Source organism: Theropithecus gelada, chromosome 19 (genome assembly GCF_003255815.1).
Source record: "Theropithecus gelada isolate Dixy chromosome 19, Tgel_1.0, whole genome shotgun sequence".
NCBI classification, from domain to species: Eukaryota; Metazoa; Chordata; class Mammalia; order Primates; family Cercopithecidae; genus Theropithecus; species Theropithecus gelada.
Genome location: NC_037687.1, coordinates 12709520 through 12728529, shown reverse-complemented (window position 1 = coordinate 12728529; position 19010 = coordinate 12709520). Strand labels below are relative to the sequence as shown.

General features: G+C 56.2%; 2 protein-coding genes across 7 annotated transcripts; both read left to right on the top strand.

Annotated features, from left to right (window-relative positions):
* The first annotated feature begins 59 nt into the window (after window positions 1-59).
* TRMT1 (tRNA methyltransferase 1) lies at window positions 60-12940 on the top strand. Of its 6 annotated transcripts, none has more exons than XM_025366548.1 (17): window positions 60-315; window positions 537-825; window positions 919-974; window positions 1204-1346; window positions 1506-1693; window positions 4432-4547; window positions 4626-4738; window positions 7512-7660; window positions 7808-7894; window positions 7971-8040; window positions 8125-8259; window positions 8343-8428; window positions 9661-9769; window positions 9870-9946; window positions 12234-12353; window positions 12444-12573; window positions 12759-12940. In XM_025366548.1, the coding sequence occupies exons 2-17, from the start codon at window positions 569-571 to the stop codon at window positions 12903-12905; spliced, it is 1983 nt and encodes a 660-aa protein (XP_025222333.1). In that variant the 5' UTR covers window positions 60-315; window positions 537-568; the 3' UTR covers window positions 12906-12940. The 6 variants fall into 6 exon arrangements, with proteins under 6 accessions (XP_025222333.1, XP_025222335.1, XP_025222339.1 ...); XM_025366553.1 differs by having other exon boundaries at window positions 243-315; window positions 633-825; window positions 12759-12939; XM_025366550.1 differs by lacking the exon at window positions 7808-7894.
* Window positions 12941-14679: 1739 nt separating this feature from the next.
* LYL1 (LYL1, basic helix-loop-helix family member) lies at window positions 14680-18813 on the top strand. Its single transcript, XM_025367732.1, has 4 exons — window positions 14680-15310; window positions 16673-17031; window positions 17120-17211; window positions 18104-18813. The coding sequence occupies exons 2-4, from the start codon at window positions 16697-16699 to the stop codon at window positions 18517-18519; spliced, it is 843 nt and encodes a 280-aa protein (XP_025223517.1). The 5' UTR covers window positions 14680-15310; window positions 16673-16696; the 3' UTR covers window positions 18520-18813.
* The last annotated feature ends 197 nt before the right edge of the window (window positions 18814-19010 follow it).

The following is a 19010-nucleotide window of genomic DNA, read 5'->3' as shown; positions in this document are numbered from 1 at the left end:
GGACCAATAGCTGTTGGGTTTCTCCGCTTACCGCCCCTTTTCTGAGCCACAACTTCCTCATCTGTGAAATGGGACTAGTGACGTGTCCTCTCCCAGGGGATCCACTGTGATTAAAACCCCCGGAACAGCATGATCAGCGCGCTTCCTTTATGGCATTCTTTTTGATCCCGGCCGCCCACCGTCCATGTCCTCATTGATTGGCCAACCACTATCTTGTGATTTCCCCCACCCACCGTGCCAACATGGCGGCGCCCAGGTCCTAATTCGGGAAACGTGCACCTTGACTAATTCGGTTTTCTGTGGCTACGAGACCAGGTAAGGAGGGGCTGGGCAGCGCGGGAAGGGATTCGGACTCAGGGCGGGCCTGCACGAGGTCATCGGCTCCGCAGGAACCAGTCATCCCCAAAACGAGGGGTTATCAGCTTACCGAGGCCGCGGGTCTTCCTAGTTTCTACTTCATAGATATGTAGGACACCCCCGGGCCCAGAATGCGGCTCTCTGACCCTCTCTGTGCCTTTCCCCGCCCCCCGAACCAGGCTTGGCGGACAGAGGCACCAGCGGATGTCTCATGCAAAGATCGATCGTTCTGTGGCTAAGCCTCACTCTCCGCCCCACCCGTGTGCTCTGTACAGCCCGGTTTTTCGAGGGGCAGTCCCCAGGGCTGCCGAATCCAGCAGCGATGGAGAACGGCACCGGGCCCTGCGGAGAAGAATGCCCACGTGAAGTCCAGGAGACGACAATCACCGAGGGGGCTGCCAAAATCGCCTTTCCCAGCGCCAACGAGGTCTTTTATAACCCGGTGCAGGAATTCAATCGGGACCTGACGTGAGCAGGGGTCAGAGGTCAGCCTGGCATCGGCTAGTGGGTCAGTGTGGATGGCGGGGGCGGGGTATGAGCTAGTCCTCTGTCTCCCACCAGATGTGCTGTGATCACCGAGTTTGCTCGCATTCAGCTTGGGGCCAAAGGAATCCAGAGTGAGTGGAGGTCCAGGCTTCTGGCGGGCGGGGGTCACACAAGTCTTATCTCCCTGCCTGGGCCCTTCTGCCGCCCAAATCCAGAGAGGCTTCAGCCACATAGCAGGCCCTGGGTTCTGCTCCTTCAGCCTTTCCCCAGGGATTTCAGGGAAGATATTTTGGAGATTAAGGGGAGGTTTCTCAGAGGGGACTTCGTTACTCTCTGACTTGTGCCTCTGGGTGGCTGCAGTCAAGGTGCCAGGAGAGAAGGACACGCAAAAGGTGGTCGTGGACTTGTCAGAGCAAGAGGAGGAAAAGGTTGAACTGAAAGAGAATGAAAACCTGGCCTCAGGAGACCAACCTCGCACAGCGGCCGTGGGGGAAATCTGTGAGGTGGGGCCTGAGCATAGCAGCTGGCAGTCCTGGAATTTAGCGGGAGGCAGAGGGCTCCTGGAGGGGGAGAGCTATAGGAGGTGGGTGGTGGGGGCTCCTTGGGGCCCAGAAGAGGATGGAGATGGAGGTGTGAGGGAGGTTTTCTGCTTACTCCAACAGGAAGGCCTGCATGTGCTGGAAGGCCTGGCAGCTTCAGGCCTACGTTCCATTCGATTTGCCCTAGAGGTGCCTGGGCTCAGATCTGTGGTTGCAAACGATACCTCTGCCCGGGCTGTGGATCTCATACGCCGGAATGTCCAGCTCAATGACGTGGCACACCTGGTACAGCCCAGCCAAGCAGATGCCCGGTAGGTTCTGGGCATCACAGCCTAGCTATGGGACAAGGCTGCCTGGGATCAAAATTCTGGCTCTGTCCTATTCTCACTCTATGACCTTGAGTGAGTGACTTAGCTTCTTTGAGCCCCAGTTTCCTTGTCTGTCAACTGAGAAAACTAGTTTTACAGGGGTTGCTGTGATGAGTAAGTAATAGATAATTATTGTACGATCCATACTCTGTGCCAGAAATAAGTAGCATTCTGGTCTCTGTTTTAACTTCTTATACTCCTTTTATTCATTCAAATAAGCCATAGTATATGCAGTGTCTGCTATGTGCCAGGCACCGTTTTCAGAGCTGGAAATGCATCAGGAAACAAAACAGGCAAAATTGGTGACCTTCGCAAGAGTTGGCAAACAATAGCCTATGGGGCTCACAGCCTGTTTTTTTTTGTTTATTTGCTTGTTTGTTTTTTGAGATGTAGTCTCACCCTTGTTGCCCAGGCTGGAGTGCAGTGGCATGATCTCAGCTCACTGCAACTTCTGCCTCCCGGGTTCAAGCGATTCCCCTGCCTCAGCCTCCCGAGTAGCTGGGATTACAGGCACGTGCCACCACACCTGGCTAATTTTTATTTATTTATTTATTTATTTATTTATTTATTTATTTTTTGAGATGGAGTCTCCTTCTGTTGCCCAGGCTGGAGTGCACTGGTGTGATTTTGGCTCACCACAACCTCTGCCTCCCAGGTTCAAGTGATTCTCCTGCCTCAGCCTCCCAAGTAGCTGGAACTATAGGCATCTGCCACCACACCAGGCTAATTTTTGTATTTATAGTAGAGATGGGGTTTCACCATGTTGGCCAGGCTGGTCTCGAACTCCTGACCTCAAGTAATCTGCCCGCCTCGGCCTTCCAAAGTGCTGGTATTACAGACGTGAGCCACTGCGCCTGGCCTAGCCTGGTTTATTAATGGCCCACGAGCCAAGAATGTTTTTTACATTTTTAAAGCTTAAAAGGCCGAGCGCGGTGGCTCAAGCCTGTAGTCCCAGCACTTTGGGAGGCCGAGACGGGCGGATCATGAGGTCCGGAGATTGAGACCATCCTGGCTAACACGGTGAAAACCTGTCTCTACTAAAAAATACAAAAAAATTAGCCGGGCGTGGTGACGGGCACCTGTAGTCCCAGCTACTCGGGAGGCTGAGGCAGGAGAATCACTTGAACCCAGGAGAGGGAGGTTGCAGTGAGCCAAGATCACTTCACTGCACTCCAGCCTGGGCAACAGAGGGAGACCCCATCTCAGAAAAGAAAAAAAAATAGGCCGGGCGCAGTGGCTCACACCTGTAATCCCAGCACTTTGGGAAGGTGAGGTGGGTGGATCACGAGGCCAGACGATCCTGGCTAACACGGTGAAACCCCGTATTCACTAAACATACAAAAAATTAGCCGGGTGTGGTAGCGGGCACCTGTAGTCCCAGCTGTTCCGGAGGCGGAGGCAGGAGAATGGCACGAACCTGGGAGGCGGAGCTTGCAGTGAGCCGAGATCGCGCCACTGCACTCCAGCCTGGGCGACAGAGCGAGACTCCGTCTCAAAAAAAAAAAAAAAAAAGAAAGAAGAATATGCAGTAGGTACCATATATGACTCACAAAGCCTAAAATACCATCTGACCTTTTCCAGAGAAAAAAGTTTTTACTTTTCTGACCCTACTAGAATCCAAATAGTAATCACAGACAATGAAAATTAATTAGCTGGGCATGGTGACTCATGCCTGTAATCGAGCATTTTGAGAGGTCAAGGCAGGAGGATCGCCTGAGGTCAGGATTTCAAGATCAGCCTAGGCAACACAGTGAAACCCCTGTCTCTACAAAAATTTTAAAATGAGGTCAGACGCAGTGGCTCACCCCTGTAATCTCAGCAATTTTGAAGGCCGAGGCGGGTGGATCACTTGAGGTCGGGAGTTCCAGACCAGCCTGGCCAACATGGTAAAACCCCGTTTCTACTAAACATATAAAAATTAGCCAGGCATGGTGGCACGTGCCTGTAATCCCAGCTACTTGGGAGGCTGAGGTAGGAGAATCACTTGAACCCAGGAGGTGGAAGTTGAAGTGAGCTAAGATCCCGCCACTGCGCTCCAGCCTGGGTGACAGAGGGAGACTCTGTCTCCAAAGAAAGAAAGAAAAAAAAAATGTGTTAATATGTCTATAAACTGCTTGAAATGGTGTCAGGCAGATACGTCTTATATCAGTATTGTTGTTTCAGATGTGTGGACTGAGGTCCACATGGTGCTTTTCTTAAGTAGGAAAATTGTGCAGTTTAATAAATGACCAAGGCCAGGTGCAGTGGCTTACACTTGTAATCTCAGCACTTCGGGAGGCTGAGGTGGATGGATCACATGAGGTCAGGAGTTTGAGACCAGCCTGGCCAACATGTTGAAACCCCGTCTCTACTAAAAATAGAAAAATTAGCCGGGCATGGTGGCACATGCTTGTAGTCCCAGCTACTCGGGAGGCTGAGATACAAGAATTGCTTGAACTGGGGAGGCGGAGGTTGGAGGGAGCCGAGATCACGACACTGCACTCCAGCTGGCCGACAGAGCAAGACTCCGACTCAAAAATATATACAATAAAATAAATAAATAAATAAGCCAGGACGTGAACTTGGGAATCTGCCCCCAGAGTTCAGATCCAAACCACCGGCGCTGTAGGAGTTAATATGTGTAGGGGACAGAGAAGGTACCTGGTGCGGGAGGCTGAGGACCTGGCCCTCTTTGCACCCAGGATGCTGATGTACCAGCACCAGAGGGTGTCGGAGAGGTTCGACGTCATTGATCTGGACCCCTATGGCAGCCCAGCTCCCTTCCTGGATGCAGCTGTGCAGGCTGTGAGTGAAGGAGGTGAGGCTGGGATGGCACTGGGGTAGGAGCAGGGCCTGGGGTGTTGGAGGGTTCTCACTGCCCAGCCCCTCTCTACAGGGTTGCTGTGTGTGACCTGCACGGACATGGCGGTGTTGGCAGGGAACAGCGGGGAGACATGCTACAGCAAGTACGGGGCCATGGCCCTCAAGAGCCGGGCCTGCCACGAGATGGTGAGGCGCCCTCTGCCAGCCAGCCAGGGAGACCGGGGGACAGGTGGTTGTCTGAGTCCCTTCCCAATACACTTTCCCCCTCCTCAGACCTGCTCAGCTTCCTCCACGCAGATGGCCAGATGCATCCCAGGCTATTAACGACAGGCATGTCTTCAACCCACGTAGTTCCTAAGAGCATGGGCTGATAATCGTGGTCATTTGGGGACAGTGGCTTTGGCCAGGATAAGAGCGCATGGCCACAGTGTTTTAGTTTTCTGTATTAAAACAACTTTTCAAAATAAATATTTTTTTTAAAGGTGGTTTTTCCAGGACTGAGTTTAAATCCTAGCTTTGATGGTGGCTCTGGGCAAGTTACTTCACCTTTCTGGTCCTCAGTTTTTTCGCATCTGTAAAATGGGCACAATGATATTCTGAAGGCCGGGCTCAGTGGCTCATGCCTGTAACCCCAGCAGTTTGGGAGGCCGAGGCAGGTGGATCACTTGAGGTCAGGAGTTTGAGATCGGCTGGCCAGCATGGTAAAACCCCGTCTCTACTAAAAATACAAAAATTAGCCCAGTGTGGTGGCAGGCACCTGTAATCCCAGCTACTCAGGAGGCTGAGGCAGGAGAATCACTTGAACCCAGGAGAGGGAGGTTGCAGTGAGCCAAGATCACTCCACTGCACTCCAGCCTGGGCAACAGAGGGAGACCCCATCTCAGAAAAGAAAAAAAAATAGGCCGGGCGCAGTGGCTCACACCTGTAATCCCAGCACTTTGGGAAGGTGAGGTGGGCGGATCACGAGGCCAGGTGATCCAGACGATCCTGGCTAACACGGTGAAACCCCGTATCCACCAAACATACAAAAAATTAGCCGGGCGTGGTAGCGGGCACCTGTAGTCCCAGCTGTTCCGGAGGCGGAGGCAGGAGAATGGCGTGAACCCGGGAGGCGGAGCTTGCAGTGAGCCGCGGAGCTTGCAGTGAGCCGAGATCAGGCCACTGCACTCCAGCCTGGGCAACAGAGCGAGACTCTGTCTCAAAAAAAGAAAAAAGGGCCACGAGCGGTGGCTCACACTTGTAATCCCAGCACTTTGGAATGCTGAGGCGGGCGGATCACGAGATCAGGATATGGAGACCATCCTGGCTAACACAGTGAAACCCAGTCTCTGCTAAAAATACAAAAAATTAGCTGGGCGTGGTGCCGGGCGCCTGTAGTCCCCAGCTACTCCGGAGGCTGGGGCAGGAGAATGGCGTGAACCCGGGAGGCGGAGCTTGCAGTGAGCCGAAACTATGCCACTGCTGCACTCCAGCCTGGGCGACAGAGCGAGACTAAGTCTCAAAAAAAAAAAAAAAAAGAAAAGAAAGAAAGAAAAAGAAAAAAGAAATAGGCTAGGCGCGGTGGCTCACGCCTGTAATCCCAGCATTCTGGGAGGCCAAGGAGGGCGGATCACCTAAGGTCAGCTGTTCAAGACCAGCCTGGCCAATATGGTGAAATACCGTCTCTACTAAAAATACAAAAAAACAAACAAAAAAAAATAGCTGGGCGTAGTGGCAGTCCCCTGTAATCCCAGCTACTTGGGAGGCTGAGGTAGGAGAATCGCTTGAACCTGGGATGCGGAGGTTGCAGTGAGCGGAGGAGTTCGCATCATTGCACTCCATCCTGGACAACAAGAGCAAAACTCCGTCCGTCTCTAAAAAGGAAAAAAAAAAAAAAGATCTGACCCTGCTGAGTGTCTGATCAGGATTCAAGAAGACTGAGTGTCCACGTGCAGCAGCTCATGCCTGTAATCCTAGCACTTTGGGAGGCCAAGGCAGGAGGATCACTTGAGGTTAGAAGCCTGGGCAACATAGTGAGGACCCCATCTCTACAAAAAAAAACTAAAAATTACCTAGGTGTGGTGATGGATGCCTGTGGTCCCAGCTACTCTGGAGACTGAGGCAGGAGGATCACTTGAGCCTAGGAGTTCAAAGTTATCGTGAGCTTTGATAGTGCCACTGCACTCCAGCCTGGGCCACAGAGGGCTCTTATCCTTGTTCCTAAAGGGTCCTGTCATCAAGTCAGCCTGGGAAATGCTGTCTCCTTTCCCCTATCAGAGTCTCACACTAGCAGAAAGGCCCTGGCTGTTTTCTTTTTTCTTTTTTGAGATGGAGTTTCACTCTTGTTGCCCAGGCTGGAGTGCGGTGGTGAGATCTCAGCTCACTGCAACCTTTGCCTCCCAGGTTCAAGTGATTCTCCTGCCTCTCAGCCTCCCGAGTAGCAGGCGCCCGCCACCACACCCGGCTAATTTTTTTTATTTTTAGTAGAGATGGGTGTTTCGTCATGTTGGCCAGGCTGGTCTCAAACTCCTGACCTCAGGTGATCCACCTGCCTCAGCCTCCCAAAGTGCTGGGATTACAGGTGTGAGCCACTGTGCCAGCCCAGGCCCTGGCAGTTCTACAGCACCCAGTATCCCTGCTTCATGCCCACAGAGCCCTTGGGGGTGGGAACGTGGGTCCTCAGTAATGCTACAGGGCACACCGATGATGCTAATCAGAATAGGCTGGGTCTATGCTTTCCTCACTCATTTAGTGTCCCCAGCAGTGCCACAGAGAGGGACTGTTGTGATTTTGCAGATGAGGAAACTGAGGCACAGAGAGGGGATACTTACCTGTTGCGGGTCCCACAGCCAGGACTCTCGGGGGTGGGCTTGGAGACCAGCGAGCTGGCCTTGAGCCTGTATTTGTGAGTACCATATAGGGCTCCTGGTGGGGTGGGTGGATAGTGGAGGGGAGGCTGACACCCACCCCCCGCCACCAGGCCCTGAGAATCGTCCTGCACAGCCTGGACCTCCGTGCCAACTGCTACCAGCGCTTCGTGGTGCCGCTGCTCAGCATCAGCGCTGACTTCTACGTGCGTGTTTTTGTCCGTGTCTTCACCGGCCAGGCCAAGGTCAAGGCCTCAGCCAGGTCAGCCCCGGGGCCAGGGGCAGGGGGGTCGCGGATTGAGAGAGGAGACGGGAACTTGCCCTGGGGGATCTGGGCAGAGCCAGTCTAAGGGAGGATTGGGGTGTGGTGGTCACGCTGGGAACTCGTGGCCACTGATACCCCCCACAGCAAGCAGGCGCTGGTGTTCCAGTGTGTGGGCTGCGGGGCCTACCACCTTCAGCGCCTCGGCAAAGCGTCAGGAGTCCCCGGCAGCCGGTGAGCAGGGAGGAAGGAGGAGAAGGGGAGTCCCAGGGTTTTCCTCCCTCCCTACCAACCGCCCCTCTCTGTTTAGGGTCAAGTTCTCTGCAGCCTGTGGTCCCCCCGTGACCCCTGAGTGTGAGCACTGTGGGCAGCGACACCAGGTAGGGCAAGGCCAGGGGAGGCAGAGGAGCGAGAGGGTCTCGGAGGTCATGGTCCCTGCTCACCTATCCCCGGTCCTCCCCCAGCTTGGTGGCCCCGTGTGGGCAGAGCCCATCCATGACTTGGATTTTGTGGGCCGTGTCCTGGAGGCTGTGAGTGCTAACCCCGGCCGCTTCCACACCTCGGAGCGGATCCGAGGGGTTCTGAGCGTCATCACTGAGGTGAGGGCTGGGCTGTGATGGGGGAGGGGGCTCCACCTATGCCCACCCATCTCCACGCATGCCCATCCTGTCCCTCATCTCAGGAGCTCCCGGACGTGCCTCTGTACTACACCCTGGACCAGCTGAGCAGCACCATTCATTGCAACACGCCCAGCCTCCTGCAGTTGCGGTAAGAGCCCCTGGGGCTGGGAGGAGCCTGTCCCTGACCACAGGGTGGCCTGGGGCAAGTCCAGGGATTCTCATGCATAGAACTTGTGAGGGGATGGGGAGAACCCTGTGCAGTGTCTCTTGCCTCTAACCCCAGTACCCTGGGAGGCTGAGGCAGGAAGACCACTTGAAGCCAGGTGTTCAAGACCAACCTGGGCAACATAATAAGACCCTATCTCTAAAAAATAAATTAAATAAATAAATATATATATACACACACGCGCACACACATATACATACGTATGCATATATACACATATATATGTATATATATACATACACACACACGCACACACACATATATATATATTAGTCTGGCATGGTGGTACATGCCTGTAGTCCTAACTACTCAGGAGGCTGAGGCAGGAGGATCATTTGGGCTAGGAGTTTGATGCTAAAGTGAGCTGTGATCATGGCACTCCAGCCTGGGTGAGAACCTGTCTCTTAAAAAAAAAAAAATTAGGCTAGGCTTATTGGCTCAGGCCTATAATCCCAGCACTTTGGGAGGCTGAGGCGGGCGAATCACTTGAGGCCAGGAGTTTGAGACCAGCCTGGCCAATATGGCGAGACCCCGTCTCTACTAAAAATACAAAAATATTAGCCGGATGTTGTGACCCACCTCTGTAATCTCAGCTACTCAGGAGACTGAGGCAGGAGAATCGCTTGAACCTGAGAGGCAGAGGCTGCAGTGAGCCAAGATTGCGCCATTGCACTCCAGCCTGAGCGACAGAGTGAGACTCCACCTCCAAAAAAAAAAAAAAAAGTAAAGAAAAAGAAGGCCGGACGTGGTGGCTCACGCCTATAATCCCAGCACTTTGGGAGGCCGAGGCAGGCGGATCACAAGGTCAAGAGATCAAGACCATCCTGGCCAACATGGTGAAACCTTGTCTATACTAAAAACACAAAAATTAGCTGGGCGTGGTGGCACATGCCTATAGTCCCAGCTACTCGGGAGGCTGAGGCAGGAGAATCACTTAAACCCAGGAGGCGGAGGCTGCAGTGAGCCAAGATTGCGCCATCGCACTCCAGCCTGAGCGACAGAGCAAGACTCCATCTCAAAAAGGAAAAAGAAAGAAAAGAAATGAATTCTGTAGCCATGAGCCCTTGCCGAAGGTAGTCTGACCCACACTGGTCAGCTCAGGCTTTGGGGTCAAGGGGTCCGGCCTCTCCCTCATGATCCCTGCTGTCCCCCAGGTCGGCCCTCCTCCACGCTGACTTCCGGGTCTCGCTCTCCCACGCCTGTAAGAACGCTGTGAAGACAGATGCCCCTGCCTCCGCCCTCTGGGACATCATGCGTTGCTGGGTGAGGGCAGGGCTGACCTCATGCAGGTGGGAGGACAGGTGGTGGTCACCTGGAGGTCCCTTGGGCCTAGTACTCCCTAACCTCTGACCTCTGCCCCCAGGAGAAGGAATGTCCGGTGAAACGGGAACGACTATCAGAGACCAGCCCAGCGTTCCGCATTCTCAGTGTGGAACCCAGGTAGGGGCAAGCACATGCGGGAGGGGCCAGGGCTGCCCATAGGCATGGGAAGCACACGTGTGTGCGGACAACACACATGCTGCCCCATCTGTGTTGACTCGTGCCCATTCTTCAAGTGAGATTCAAAATCTGCTGACTGGGGCTGGGTAGGTGGCTCACGCCTGTAATCCCATGACTTTGGGAGGCTGAGGCACCTGAGGTCAGGAGTTCAAGACCAGCCTGGCCAACATGGTGAAACCCCATCTCTACTAAAAATACAAAAATTAGCTAGGCGTGGTGTGGTGGTGGGTGCCTGTAATCCCAGCTACTCGGGAGGCTGAGACAGGAGAATCACTTGAACCTGGGAGGCAGAGGTTGCAGCAAGTCTAGATCACGCCATTGCACTCCAGCTTGAGCGCCAGAGCGAGACTCCCATCTCAAAAAGAATCAGAAAATAGCCGGGCGCAGTGGCTTGCGCCTGTAGTCCCAGCACTTTGGGAGGCCGAGGCAGGCGGATCACAAGGTCAGGAGATCGAGACCATCCTGGCTAACATGGTGAAACCCCATCTCTACTAAAAATACACACACACAAAAAGAAATTAGCCGGGTGTGGTGGCGGGCGCCTGTAGTCCCAGCTACTCCGGTGGCTGAGGCAGGAGAATGGCGTGAACCCAGGGGGCGGAGCTTGCAGTGAGCCAAGATCGCACCACTGCACTCCAGCCTGGGCGACAGAGCAAGACTCCGTCTCAAAAAATAAATAAATAAATAAATAAATAAATAAATAAATAAAAATAAAAATAACAAAATCTGCTGACTGGGCTGGGAGTAGTGGCTCACACCTGTAATCCCAGCACTTTGGGAGGCCAAGACAGGCAGATCACCTGAGGTCAGGAATTCAAGACCAGCCTGGCCAACATGGCAAAACCCTGTCTCTACTAAAAATACAAAAAAAAAAAATTAGGCGTGGTGGCACATGCCTGTAGTCCCAGCTACTCGGGAGGCTGAGGCAGGTGAATCGCTTGAACCTGAGGCAGAGTTTGTAGTGAGCCGAGATTGCACCACTGCATTCTCCGTCTCAAAAAAAAAAAAAAAAAAAAAGGGAAAAGAAAATTAGCATTATCAGCATACCAGGGGTAGCTTTTTGTCCATTTTGTTCACTGTCTATTCCCAGCACTGAGAACAATGCAGGCACACAGTCGTTAAATAAAAATGTTTATTAGGGCCAGGCGTGGTGGCTCATTCCTGTAACCCCAGTGCTTTGGGGGCCAAGGCGGGAAGATCGCTTGAGCCCAGGAATTTGAAATCAGCCTGGGCAACACAGTAAGACTCCATCTCTACAAAAAAACAAAAAATTAGCTGGGCATGGTGGTACCTGCCTGCCGTCCCAGCTACTCAGGAGCTTGAGGAGGAGGCAGGAGGATTGCTTGAGCCCAGGAGTTCCAGACTGCAGCTTTGATGGCGATCACACCACTGCACTACAGCCTGGGCAGCAGAGTGAGACCGTATATCTTTATATCATTATTTTTTTTTAGACGGAGGCTCACTCTCTTGCCCAGGCTGGAGTGCAGTGATAATGATTTCAGCTCACTGCAACCTCCGCCTCCCAGGTTCAAGTGATTCTCCTGCCTCAGCGTCCCAAGTCGCTGGTATCACAGGCACCCGGCACCACGCCCAGCTAATTTTTGTATTTTTGGTGGAGATGGGGTTTCACCATGTTGGCCAGGCTGGTTTCCAACTCCTGACCTCAGGTGATCCACCCGCCTTGGCTTCCCAAAGTGCTGGGATTACAGGCATGAGCCACTGTGCCTGGTGGAGACCCTATCTCTTTTTTTTTTTTTTTTTTTTTTTTTTTTGAGACGGAGTCTCGCTCTGTAGCCCAGGCTGGAGTGCAGTGGCCGGATCTCAGCTCACTGCAAGCTCCGCCTCCCGGGTTCCCACCATTCTCCTGCCTCAGCCTCCCAAGTAGCTGGGACTACAGGCGCCCGCCACCTCGCCCGGCTAGTTTTTTGTAATTTTTAGTACAGACGGGGTTTCACCGTGTTAGCCAGGATGGTCTCGATCTCCTGACCTCGTGATCCGCCCGTCTCGGCCTCCCAAAGTGCTGGGATTACAGGCTTGAGCCACCGCGCCCGGCCGAGACCCTATCTCTTTAAAAAAAAACAAAAATGTTTATTTGATGAATGAGAGAATCCTGACATGAGCAGACACCTCGTGCTGTGTGGTGGAGGCGGACAGGCCCTGTGGGGAGTTGGGACACACTCGTGTGGCAGCTGCCCCCAGCCCTGACGCCCCACCCCTGCTTCCCTAGGCTGCAGGCCAACTTCACCATCCGGGAAGATGCCAACCCCAGCTCCCGCCAGCGAGGACTCAAGCGCTTCCAGGCCAACCCGGAGGCCAACTGGGGTCCCCGGCCTCGTGCCCGGCCAGGGTGAGTGGTGGTAGAGTTGGGGTGGGGCTCAGCCAGGGAAAGCAGAGGTAAAGGGCAGATGAGGTCCCACCTACTCCTCCCCTCGCACAGGGGCAAGGCGGCCGACGAAGCTATGGAGGAGAGACGCAGGCTGCTTCAGAACAAGCGGAAGGAGCCGCCGGAAGATGCGGCCCAGCGGGCTGCCCGGCTCAAGACATTTCCTTGTAAGAGGTTTAAGGAGGTAAGGTCCCTCCTCCCTTTCCCCCACGACAGGACATGTGAGTCTCCCCTTTGGGCAACAGGGAGAGAACTGGGGGAGCTGGAGCCAGGCAAGTGCTTGGGAGTGGGCTTCCCATTCCAGGAAAGGAACCCATCAGGGGCTGCTGAGCTCCGGGCAGGGGTTCACACCCACCATCTTCCCACCAGGGCACCTGTCAACGCGGGGACCAGTGCTGCTACTCCCACAGCCCCCCGACACCCAGGGTTTCTGCTGATGCTGTCCCTGACTGTCCAGAGACCTCCAACCAGAGCCCCCGTGGACCTGGGGATGCCGCTAGGCCAGGCATAGACTGAACCAATAAAGAGATGTCACGTCACCTTCTCCCGATTGCCTGTGATTTGTGTATTGGTCCATACAGCTGCATGACTGGGATCTGTTCCTGTCTTCCTCTGGGGGTCGTTCGCCCCTGCCTGACTGGAGTGTTGAGCCTGTATGGGAGGTAGGAGCTGACCATCTGCACAGTGGTCGGCCCCTCTGCAGCGAGGGTCACTGAGCCACCCGAGTCGGAGCCTGCGGTTCCCGAAGTGGCCACGGTGCGGCAGCTGTGCGCTGGCTCCCGCGGGGGGGTTCTGTCCCTCTTCCCCCTCCCACCTTCAACGCGCTCCAGGCCGCGGGCTTACGCATAGGGGGGCGCTCCTGCCCGGTAACCCCCACGTGTCCTCGCGCTGCTGCCTCCTCGCCGCCTGGTTTCTTTGGCCCAGCTCTCCAGGGGCCGCAGTGGCGGAAGCTGGACCGGAACCAGGCGCCCTGTGCATCCGCTCCAGACCAGGTGCTTCCTGCCCTGAGGCCCGAGGGGGCGTGCACACAAAGAGGGACCTCGCAGGCTGCTGCCCAGACACCCAGTGAGGGGGAGCTGTACCCCTCCCTGCCCTCCAGAGCGGGCTTTAGTAACGTTAAGGAAGAGTTCTGGGGCAGGATCCCCTCTCTGGCTCCTGTGCCCTTCATCCCCATATGTAATGAGGCTAATCTTAGGACCCTCTTTGTAGGAATATCAGAGTTAGTTTCAGTGCTTAAACTTTTTTTTTTTTTTTTTTTTTTTGAGGCAAAGTCTAGATGTATGGATGGCCCAGGCTGGAGTGCAGTGGTGCAATATTGGCTCACTGCAACCTCCACCTCCCAGGCTCAGGCCATGCTCCCACCTCAGCCTCTAGAGTAGCAGGGACTACAGGCACACACCACCACCACCAGCTAATTTTTGTATTTGTTGTAGAGATGGGGTTTCGCCATGTTTTCCAGGCTGGTCTCAAACTCATGAGCCCAAGCAATCCGCCAGTCTCAGCCTCCCAAAGTGCTGGGATGACAGGCATGAGCCACCACGCCTGGCCTTTATTGCATAAAACTTTAGTTCCTGCTTCTTTGGAGGAAAGCAATGGAGGTGTTGATCGTGAGGTCCTGTGCTCCGCCCCATTCCTGGGGGGGTGGTAGTAGTCCTGGTGCTGGGTGCCTGCCTGGGGGCTCTTGCAGTTGCCCAGACACACACATGGGCCAAAGCATGAGTATCACAAGTGGGCGGCAGTCCTGTAGCTGCTGCGGCCTGGCTGTGCCCAGAGCCTCTCCCTGTGGGAAGCTCCAGTGGGGTCTTGAGGTTTACCACCAAGCCAGGATACCTGCCCCCCATGAAGGGGTCGGGTGCTGTGGGGTGAGGGCCACGGACCACCAAGTTGGAGTTATGTGATGCTGTAGCCAAGAGGCCTAGAACTGTGGGGACCTGTTGGGCATCTACTGGAAGGTCACACCAGCCTCGGCACCCTAGGAAATCCAACTTCCCACCCCACCCCCGACAGCCATGGCACTTCCTCTCACCCTCCTGGGCTTGGAAATGTGTGGATACGGTGCTGAGGGCTTGGGACACCTGCCCAGGCTGGACACCCAAGGCCAGACTGTTAGAACTGTTTCCCTTTGGGTGCCCCACTCCCGGGTAGGGGTGGTGGAGAGGCGGGAAGGGCCTCTGTAAAAAGAGGAACCAGGCTGGGTGAAGAGAGGAGAAGGTGGGGGCCCAGGGTCACGCGGCCCCAACGGGCCGGAAAGGGCTCTCCCTCACCCCCATCAGCATTGACATTCGGGCAGGGAGTGTTCAAAGCCAAAGGGCAGACTCAGAGGACATAAGAGGAGGCAGCTTCCCTGCCTCAGTACCCCCTGTGTGCATCCAGGCACCTTCCTCCCCGGCTGCCCTCGGGCCCGGGTCCCCAGAGGCCCGGGGTCCCTCCAGTGCCTGGGGGAGCGGAAGGCGAAGCCCTGAGGGGTGGCGGACCGAGTCCTGCCAGCGCCGGCTGGGGGCGGGGCCGGGAGGCCCGCGCTGCTAGGTCCCCGCCCGCTGGTTTCCTCCGGGGTCAGCCCGGCTCCTTATCAGGCGCGGCCAGGCAGCCCGGCCCTTATCTGCCCTGGGCCAGCATCCTCCGGCCGCTGCGCCGCCAGGGGTGAGAGGGAGGAAACCGGGCCGCCGGGGGCGGGGAGAGGGAAGGCCGGCCCGGGAGCCGCTCACTTTCCCTGGAGGAGACCTAAGCGGAGACCTCGGCTATCCTGGCCCTCCAAGGCCCACGAGGAGGCGCGGCCCAGCGCCGGGGCCTGGAGCATTGAGGCCGGACCCGAGCGAGACAGCAGAGCCTGGCCTGACGCTGGAAACCACACCCTGGCCCAGACTGCCAACCCTGACGGGACAGAGCCAGGGCACTCACCAAGCTGCAGGAACAGTGCTGGGGTAAGAAGGGAAACAGCCTAAAGGTGCAGGATCCCAGGCCTGGGACCCAGCCTGCATTCCTTTGTTTGTTCGTTCATTCATTCATTCATTCATTCATTCATCCATCCATCCATCCATCCATCCATCCATCCATCCATCAGCAGGGACCTACTTGTGAGGGGCCAGGCCTGCTTCCCCAGGGCCTAGCTGAGGAAGACAGGGCAGAGGGGCCAAGAGTCTCACACCTTGCTAGGACATCCTGGACTCTGGAACCAAGAGCAAACAGGGATGTCAAAACAGTATGCAAAAGTGTGGATGATGGAGGGGCATGGTGGTGCATGCCTGTAATCCCAGCACTTAGGGAGACTGAGGCGGATCACTTGAGCCCAGGAGTTCCAGACCACCCTAGACAACAGAGTGAGAACCTGTCTCTATTGAAAAATTAATTTTTTTTTAAATTTAGCTGGGCATGGTGGCACATGCCTGTACTCTCAGCTACTCAGGAGGCTGAGACAGGAGGATGGCTTGAGCCCAGGAATTTGAGGCTGCAGTGAGCTATGATTGCACTACTGCACTCCAGCCTGGGCAACAGAGGGAGACCCTGTATCTAAAAAATACACAAATTTTAAAAAGTGTGGATGCTGATGAGGGTGGGGGCTTCCAAGCCAGAGGGAGGGTTGGGACATGACTGGACTGGGCAGTGGGGTCAGTGTTTGGGGGTCTAGGGTCAGCATTGGAGGTCATAGTGTCAGTAGTGGGGTCACAGGGTTGCTATGGGGGACGTTTGCAGTAGGAGTGGGGGTCACTAGAGCAATTACAGAGCACTTTCAGGGACAGCAATGGGAAGAACTACAGGGTCATTCCTGAGGTGCAGAGGGTCAGCCTGGGTGGGGGGTGGGGGGCATCTGTGAAGGGTCAGAGTCCATCTTGGAGGGATTCCAAGCTCACATAGCATCAATGAGTCAATGAGGAGTCTCTGGATCGGATCTTTAGATCTGAGGGCAACAGGGTTAATCTTGGGGTTTCTGGAGATCCCAGGATCAGTTAGGGGCTCCCTGTCTTGTTCCCTCCAGGCTGCAGAGGTGAGGGAATTCTGGCAAAAGGAATATTTGCTCAGAGGCGGGGCAACAGCGCCCCTCTTGGGTCACAAAGAGCGCAGGGACAGTGCGCTGCCTAGCACCTAGGTGGGCGCCTCCTACTCTAATGCAGGACCCCTCCCATGTCCTGGAAGTTTCTGGGCCTGCCCCTGCCATCTGCCTTTACCTACTGAAACCCCTCCCCTCCTCCTTTCCCCCCCCTTCCCATTTGAGGGGTTTTTTGGGCTAAGAAGGTGGGAGCGGGGCACCTAGTCCTCCTTCCCACTGGCTGCCTTCTTTCCCACAGGTGAGTACCCCCACGTCGGGGTCCATGTGCCCGCCTCAGGCACAGGCAGAGGTGGGCCCCACCATGACTGAGAAGGCAGAGATGGTGTGTGCCCCCAGCCCAGCGCCTGCCCCACCCCCTAAGCCTGCCTCACCTGGGCCCCCGCAGGTGGAGGAGGTGGGCCACCGAGGAGGCTCCTCGCCCCCCAGACTGCCACCTGGTGTACCAGTGATCAGCCTGGGCCACAGCAGGCCCCCAGGGGCAGCCATGCCCACCACAGAGCTGGGCACCCTGCGGCCCCCGCTGCTGCAACTCTCCACCCTGGGAACTGCCCCACCCACTTTGGCCCTGCACTACCACCCTCACCCCTTCCTCAACAGGTCAGTGGGGAGCTGGGGCGGGGTGGGGTGGGGATTGGGGGCCAGGGTCCTTGCCCACAAGGCATTAGTGACCCACGACCCCTTACAGTGTCTACATTGGGCCAGCAGGACCTTTTAGCGTCTTCCCTAGCAGCCGGCTGAAGCGGAGACCAAGCCACTGTGAGCTGGACCTGGCTGAGGGTGAGTGTGGGTTTGTGCGCCTTGTGGGTTTGCGTGCCTGTGTGTGCACTTGTGGGTGCACGGAAGGCCGGGCCGTCTCTGTGTGGGGCTCATGTCTGTCCTCTACTCCCACCTTGGGGAGAGGTGCTTCCAGCACACACAGAGAACAGCCCACACAGGTTCTACCCATGTGCACAACCGCAGTCCCATAGCCAGCCCCACACAACCACCGCCACGCAACAGGCCAGGCCTTGTAGCCGCAGTCATGGCAAAACAGAGCATGCCGTACCAGGTATGGGAGCCACAAAATGACAGCTCCACTAGAATGTGCAGCCACGCAAAAGACAGCCACAAGACCACAGCCATGCAAGAGACAGCCACAGGACCACAGCCACTTAGGACCATGGCCACAAAAGAATCAGCCACACAACCACAGCCACTCATGAAACAGCCACATGGCAACATCACACATAACCACAGCCATGAGACATAAGAGTCTCACACAGCCTATGAGACACAGGACAGTCAGTCAGTCATAATGAGAGGACCTCTCAGACCCACGAGCACACCCAGCCAGCCACACTTGGGCACACACTGAATGAGGTCCCCAGGGACAGCTTCCTAAACAACCACGAGGAAATCTTTCCTTAGGGAATCTCAGTCATTGACATAAAGGAGCCCATAGTCACAGACACAGCAGGCCATTGTCCGCAGGCCGGGCCTGTGATGATTCTTGTCTGGGTGGCTGGCTTCTGGGAGGGGTGGGGAGAGCTACCCGTGGACCCCTTGGGTGGAGAAAGCCCCAGCCCATGGCCTGGGTTTAAGTTCTCAGGAGGGTGCTGCGTGCCTAGCGGGAGGGCAGGAGAGGCCGCCCTTTGGGCCATGGCGCCAACCCGGCCTTCCTTGTCCACAGGGCACCAGCCCCAGAAGGTGGCCCGGCGCGTGTTCACCAACAGCCGGGAGCGCTGGCGGCAGCAGAACGTTAACGGCGCCTTCGCCGAGCTGAGGAAGCTGCTGCCGACGCACCCGCCCGACCGGAAGCTGAGCAAGAACGAGGTGCTCCGCCTAGCCATGAAGTACATTGGCTTCCTGGTGCGGCTGCTGCGCGACCAAGCGGCAGCTCTGGCCGCAGGCCCCACCCCGCCCGGGCCCCGCAAACGGCCGGTGCACCGGGTCCCAGACGACGACGCCCGCCGGGGATCCGGACGCAGGGCCGAAGTGGCAGCGCGCTCGCAGCCCGCGCCCCCGGCCGACCCCGACGGCAGCCCCGGTGCGGCGGCCCGGCCAATAAAGATGGAGCAAACCGCTTTGAGCCCAGAGGTGCGGTGACCGCACGCGCCAGCATTTCTGAGCCGGAGGGTACCAGGGACTCGGCCCAGGGCCGTCGAGGAAAGGGCAGTGGACGTGCTGCGCGTGTTCGGGTGCGAACTCCCCCGAAGAAGGACCAGTGAAGACGTCAGGGGCAAGGTCTCGGGGGTCCGGAAGGGTGATCATCGCCCCCCAAGGGACCCGCAGACTCTTAAAAAAAAATCACCCACCGCCCTGTGGAAGTGGCCTTGCCTGGTTCCCCTTCGCAGGGGCGCGGTTGGCAAACTAACATGGCAGAGCAGTCACAGGACCCAAGTGGTGCCTCATCTTTTCCGGGCGGGGGTCGCGGGGGGAGGCTAGGAGGGGCTGGGGAGCCTTAGCTTTTCTCACCGTCGGCCCCTCCCGGAGACCCAGGGACAGACGCTTGTCGACGGCGTCTGCTGCGCTCGCGGCGCTTGGAGAGAGGCGCAGAATCCAAGTTGGGGACGCACCCTACCGACCCCGACCCAGTC

Coding starts and splice junctions, on each gene's coding strand:
- LYL1 (XM_025367732.1), top strand. CDS start 16,697: ATGTGCCCGCCTCAGGCACAGGCAGAGGTGGGCCCCACCATGACTGAG. Junction 17,032..17,119: donor CCTCACCCCTTCCTCAACAG/GTCAGTGGGGAG, acceptor GACCCCTTACAG/TGTCTACATTGGGCCAGCAG. Junction 17,212..18,103: donor TGAGCTGGACCTGGCTGAGG/GTGAGTGTGGGT, acceptor CCTTGTCCACAG/GGCACCAGCCCCAGAAGGTG.
- TRMT1 (XM_025366548.1), top strand. CDS start 569: ATGCAAAGATCGATCGTTCTGTGGCTAAGCCTCACTCTCCGCCCCACC. Junction 4,739..7,511: donor GCCGGGCCTGCCACGAGATG/GTGAGGCGCCCT, acceptor CCCCGCCACCAG/GCCCTGAGAATCGTCCTGCA. Junction 8,260..8,342: donor TTCTGAGCGTCATCACTGAG/GTGAGGGCTGGG, acceptor CCCTCATCTCAG/GAGCTCCCGGACGTGCCTCT.